This window comes from Parus major, chromosome 2 (assembly GCF_001522545.3).
Source record: "Parus major isolate Abel chromosome 2, Parus_major1.1, whole genome shotgun sequence".
Classification (NCBI taxonomy): domain Eukaryota; kingdom Metazoa; phylum Chordata; class Aves; order Passeriformes; family Paridae; genus Parus; species Parus major.
Genome location: NC_031769.1, coordinates 90,171,836 through 90,177,918, shown reverse-complemented (window position 1 = coordinate 90,177,918; position 6,083 = coordinate 90,171,836). Strand labels below are relative to the sequence as shown.

Genomic DNA, 6,083 nt, shown 5'->3' with positions numbered 1-6,083 from the left:
AATGGACTCAATTAGTGACTTTGAGAATGACACTTCTCCTTGATCATTCTTTCTGGCATCAAATCTGGTGGGTGCATGCTCCAGGGAAGGAAATCCTAGCAAACCTACAAATTAGTATTCCTCATGCAGTGGAATGCCTTCCAACACAGATCCCACAGCTGGCAAAAAGGAAGAGGCTGGATCTGTTTAAAAGATGTCAAAGGCAATGGAGCTGTTCCCTGCTGCTGTACAGGATATCCTCTGTGAAGCTGGGAAGTTCTTTAAACCCATCTTTATGGTTTGGTTGCTATTGCTTAATATTTATTTTCACAGTGCTCCAGCTCTGATCCCTCAGATGAAACCTTGGCACAGCCATCAGTAGTGTCCCAGGGCTGGAATCTGATTTCCAAGTTTTGAATGCTCTCAACTCAAGCTGGAGGCAAAGGATGCTGCGGATGGTTTGTCAGTGTCCTGAATGCTATTCTCTGTCTTCCACAAGAGGCATTTCACCTCTAAAGATCTACGGTGCTTGAGAGTTTTGGGGTTGTTCAGCCTAGAGAATGGTCTGGAGAAGTCTACGACGGCCTAGAGAAGTCTCTGGGGACATCCTGGAGCAGCCTTCTTGTACCTAAAGTGGGTGGAAATGACAGCAAATAGGGGAGGGACTATTTATCAAGGAGAGTTGTGATAGGAAGAGGGGGAATGGCTTCAAACAGAAAGAGCAGGTTTAGGTTAGGCATTAGGAAGAAATTCTGTGCTGTGGTGGTGTTGAAGCACCAACAGTTCAGTTGAAACAGTTGGCCTAGAGAAGCTGTGGATGCTCCATTCCTGGAAGTATTCAAATCCAGATGGGATGGGGCTCTGAGCAACCTGGTCTAGTGGAAAGTGTCCTTGCCCATGGCAGAAGCTTCAAAGTAGGTGATTTTTAAGGTCCTTTCCAACCCAAGACATTCTATGAGTCTGTGATTTTATTATGAATTTTGATCTAGGCAGAAATTTACCCCAGGAAATGAATATAATAATACCCCTCTGCCTAAAAGTTAGAAAAATGAATCTCATAAAGTTTTTCCTGAGACATTCAGGTGGTGTGGCAGTAGAAGTTACGAAAAAAGAAAAAAGAAAAAAAATGGCTATGGAAAAAGATAATTAGGTGCTGTACAGAAAAGACTACTGTACAAAATATTAAGCCTAGGGCCATGATACAGCTAATGAGGAGACATTAAAATACTGAATAGCTGTCTCATTCACCAGGCACTACTCATCCAGGTTGCTTCTGGAGGCAAACAAGCTCAAGTAAAAATATCAAACAGTAACTTGTGTATGAGGCAATTTCATTAGGGATTACTTCATAAGCATGTATGAAATGAAGACACATAAAGATAGGCTAAGTTCAACAATTCACAAGAACAAGGCCCTCAACCTTTAAGTACTGGTTTTGCTCATTTAACAGCTTTTGAACTTTCCTCTATAGAACTTACCTACATATAATTAACTGTAAACCTAACATATGACTGCTGCTTTTCATAGTGTCATGTAGAATGTCTCCTGTTTTTTAACACATATTCTTGTACATCAGAATTTCACCCAATAAAAGAAAGCATTAAACTTTGATTTAACATATCTGCAACATTATTATATTTTCATCTTAATGTTTAGACATAGTTAGAAAAGTACATTAAACACTAAATGTAACTTTTTGATTACTGTTGTATTTTCTCCATCTCTCTCATAAAGTTGTAGGCGTAACTGAGCTGGATAGAGAGCACATAAAGGGCACTAAGCCACCTCTGTCTGCAAAATCTCACTTGTAAACATGAGTTTACCATCAATATTACTATTTCTATACAAAATTACTATTTTGCTACTAAATTACTATTGGAACAAAAGTTTTTCCAATGCCTAACTAATTGGCGTATTTATTCTAAGCTCAAGAAAGCTTTTGTTCAAGTAGTATCTCCCTTATCAGAGCTTGTTGATTTACCTCCATTGGCAGAACCAAACTGAGACACATAAAAGATATGAACAAAACTATGGAGTGACTTTTGAAGTCTGCTTAGGCACCATAATAACCATCTCTGATTTCAATGAACTGAGTTATTCTTGTGCCTCAAAAATTCCATCAAAGGGAGAAAAGAGGAAGATTATTTTTACATATATTTATATTTCTGAAAGATAAAGAAGTTATTTTTTGGGAATATGAAGGAAAACAAGGACTGATGTGATGACCCACTCTAAGGGGAAGGAAGCACACACTTCTCTGGGCCTCTACAAGAGATTTTAATTTCATGAGGACATTAGCTATGAATGAAGACTGGCAGCTGACAAGTCTAGAGTATGTCCTTTTCTATCCTTGTAATACCACTGACCATCACTATTACCTCTTATAAAGTATGTGCTCCTAAAAGGCATATTGGTTCTATAGTAATTACCTGATATTCTAAACTTCTCATACAATATCCTCCAGATATTTCAGTTTTCAAGAGAAGATCCTGTAACATTAGAATTCACAAAAAGACTTTCTTGGGTTTGATCAAGGGCTCAGAGTCTTATTTGAATGAAGCCTTGGTCAGACAGAGTACTTATGACAAGTAAGAGACTGGGCTCATCTGGGCTGATCTGTCCTGACATAAATCCAGATTCCTGTGCTTTTTTAGCCATGCACCATGGTGCTGCTACAGCATTCCTCATGGCACTTTTAATTCCATATTCTGTGTTGATTTATCCCAGTTCTCTCAGTGTTGGACTGCTAGGGTGGCACCAGGGTGACAGTGACAGACATTTTTTGGGGGGAAAAGAGGCAATCACTGTCAATACTTGGCATTAGCAGCCCTCCACAATGTGGTATCTCAAACTAGCTTGGAAAGCACCCTGAGGTGTACAAGGATAAGCCCTGCAAAACCCTGCAGCATGGGGCCACAATGCCCTCGTGTCCTTAGGCACGACACAACCCCTAACCTCTCCAATACAAGCAGCACCCCAGTCAATCTGTTTACAGGACAGCAAAAGCCTCAGGTTACCTAACTTTTTGTGTCACAGAAGAGTCTCTCACCCAATCCTTGGAAAAGCCTACGCTTATGCCTACAATCACAGCCAGAGCCAGCTTTGTTCCCACAGCAACAGACGCAACTCCTATAACATGACCCAGCTTTTTGGCAGTGCTCGACCTCCTTCTGCCCGAGCCCTGACTCCAACCCTGGCAAGGTCTGCTGAGAAGGGGTTGCTGTGCAACCTGACTGCTTCACAGCCATCCTTGGCAGCTCAAGACAGCACTCCTCAGTCAAGGCATGCTTTGATGACTGGATCCATGCATTTTTCTGCAAGGAATCATTTGTTCCCCTAGCAGCTAACATTTCTGGCTGTATCTTGTGTGTGATCAGGCACAGCTTCCTTCCTCTCATATCCACTGGAAAACAACTGTGCCTATCTGCAATGTTTTTGTGTCAGGTTACAGGGCTGCAGACAGCCAGGATTCAAGAATACACGGGAGAGACAAAGGCCTGTCAGGAGAGGTTTAGGGCCCAAAATGTTCCATGCGCTAGCCAGAGTGTTTCCTCTTGATGCCTGTTTGCTTTTCACTGCTTTCTCTTCCTGCCCCCACCTCCTGCACACCCCCATAAAGCCAGCTTCTCCCTCCAGCCCAGACTTCTCAGTTTTCCAGTTCAATTTCAAATATTTCAGGGTATCCTAGGTAGGATTTGGGGACAAGGAAGCACATCCCTGCTCCTCTCCCTTTTCCATACTTGCATAGCTGAGCTCTCCATTTTACTCCAACATGGCTTCTGCTCCACGGCCCTCTGTATACGTGAGGCAGCACATTTGGAGGCAGAGTCGATGTCTTGAAGGTCCTGCTGAGGCTCCTACTCAGCCTGTGGGTCAGCTGTTTGCACCTGTGGCTACTGTGAACTAGCAGAGTCCTTGAACCTGTGAAGCCAAGTGGTTGATACAATTTGAGCACATCTATACAGTGTAATAAATACCCTGTATTTTGATTCCGTTTCTCAAGGCCAGTGACCATGCAAGTAAAACTAGAATATTACTGCAGTATTTCTTTTTTCTTGATTTGACTTTTATTTCTTGTGCAGGAGTGACAATAAATATATCAAAAAAATATAAAAAAAAATTAAATAAATAATAAAAAAAGGTAACAGATGGAGTTCACTAATTGCTCTGTTCTTAACTTTTTTTTCCCCTGAAAAGCAGAGGTATTCAAACATATTCAGATTAAGACATTCAGGCTGGCCATTGCTCAGTTGCAGATTCTCATGCTTTCCATGACAGTAATTTTAGGACATTGTACATGGTAGTATTAAATACATCCCGACGTCAGAGACTTAATTTGAGCATGATTCCTGATCAGAAGTTGGCTTCACAGGTGATGAAAACAGCAGCGACACGATCTCGTACTTAGATGTCCTGCAGCTTAGGTGGAATCCACTTGGTGAAGGTCCAGAGAGTAAATCCTACAGGGAGTGGCTGAGGGAGCTGGGGTTGTGTCGCCTGTAGAAAAGGAGGCTCGGGGGAGGACCTTAATGCTCTTTATAACTCCCTGAAAACAGATTGTGGCCAGGTGGGGGTCGCTTTCTTCACCCAGGCACCCAGCGACAGGATTAGCACACAGCCTTAAGCTACGCCAGGGGACATTTAGGCTGGACATTAGGGGGAACGTCTTCACAGAAACCAGCAAACAGAAAAGTTGTAAACTTTTTAAACCCTTGAGGTCCCGGCAAAAGCTGCAAAGAAGGTTAGAACTGCCACCTCCCACCGAGAAGCCCCACACCGGCTCGGCCCGCCCCGCTCAGGCCCCGCCCCGCGCGGGGTCATTGCTATGGGAGCCGCGCAGGGTCGCGCACGCGGCGGCGGCGAAGATGGCGGCGCCCGTGTCGCTCTGTCACATCGCCTGCTGCGCCAACCGGGCGGGCGGCGGCGCCGTGGCCTGGGGCCGCGGCGGCCTCGTCGCCTTCGGCAGCTGCCACGACGTCATCCTCTACGACCCGGCGGTGAGCTGATGCGCTCTGGGGTGGGACCGGGACCGGGAGCGGGAGCAGGAGCAGTCCCTCACTCTCGGTGCTGTCCGTCTGTCCCGCAGGTGAGGCGGGCGGTCGCCGCCCTCCGCGGCCACACCGGCAGGGTGAACTGCGTGCGGTGGGTCCGCCGGCGGGACCGCGGTGAGTAGCGCGGCCTTGCACCCGCCGTCCCCTCGGTGCCGCGGTGGGGCTGGGGCCGGTTCCCCCCGGGCCGCGGGCGCTGCTGCCCTTGAGGGGGAGAGGGGACGGGGGAGGCTCGGTAACAGCGTGGCTGCGCTCTACACTGAAGGAAATAGGGGACTGCGACGCTTACAGTGCATCCTTTCGCTTTAAACCCAGCTTCCCAGTAGGGATTTTCACAAAATCAGTTAGTTTGGAAAATATCTCTGAGATCATCGAGTTCAAGCTATGGCCCAACACCACCGTGTCAACTAGACCGTGGCATTGAGTGCCACGTCCTTGCTTTCCTTAAGTACCTACAGAGACAGTGACTCCACCACCTCCCTGGGCAGTCCATTCCAGTGTCTAAGCACACTGTGAAGACATTTTCCCCCAACCTAAACCTCCCCTGGCACAGCATAAGACTGTGTTCTCTCGTCCTGTCACTTGCTACTTGGAAGAGGAGACCGAGCCCCACCTGGCTACTCCCTCCTTTCAGATGGTTGTAGAGAATGATAAGGTCTGCCCTGAGCCTCCTCCGGGCTAAACACCCCCAGCTCCCTCAGACACTCCTCGTAAGATGCATGCTCCAGACCCTTATCAGCTCTATTGCCCATCTCTGGATCTGCTCCAGCACATTAGTACCCCTCCTGAATTGAGGGGCTCAGAACTGGGCACAGTACTCGAGATCTGGCCTCATTTTAACAGGTGGGTCTGTAGGAATGCGATCTGCCAAACCCAGATGAGTTGCCTGCTGGGTGAGGGAATCTCTGCTCCCGGCCCCACAGCCAAGGGCTCCCCAGGAGGATGTTTGCCTGGTGCTGCGGCAGCTCACACAGGTCGATGGCTTGTGCTGCTTGTTCTGCTACCAGTCTCTTTAGTAAGGTTTGGAGTTCTGTGTGTTTTGACTTTGTAAACCGA

At 46.6% G+C, this 6,083-nt stretch overlaps 1 protein-coding gene across 1 annotated transcript in view; it reads left to right on the top strand.

Annotated features, from left to right (window-relative positions):
• The first annotated feature begins 4,826 nt into the window (after nt 1-4,826).
• Nucleotides 4,827-6,083, top strand: part of ELP2 (elongator acetyltransferase complex subunit 2) — a 35,382-nt gene continuing 34,125 nt past the window's right edge. The window contains exons 1-2 of the mRNA XM_015619235.2: nt 4,827-4,976; nt 5,066-5,144. Coding sequence (XP_015474721.1) covers nt 4,845-4,976; nt 5,066-5,144 — 211 coding nt within the window. The 5' untranslated portion in view covers nt 4,827-4,844. The remainder of the gene's footprint in view (nt 4,977-5,065; nt 5,145-6,083) is intronic.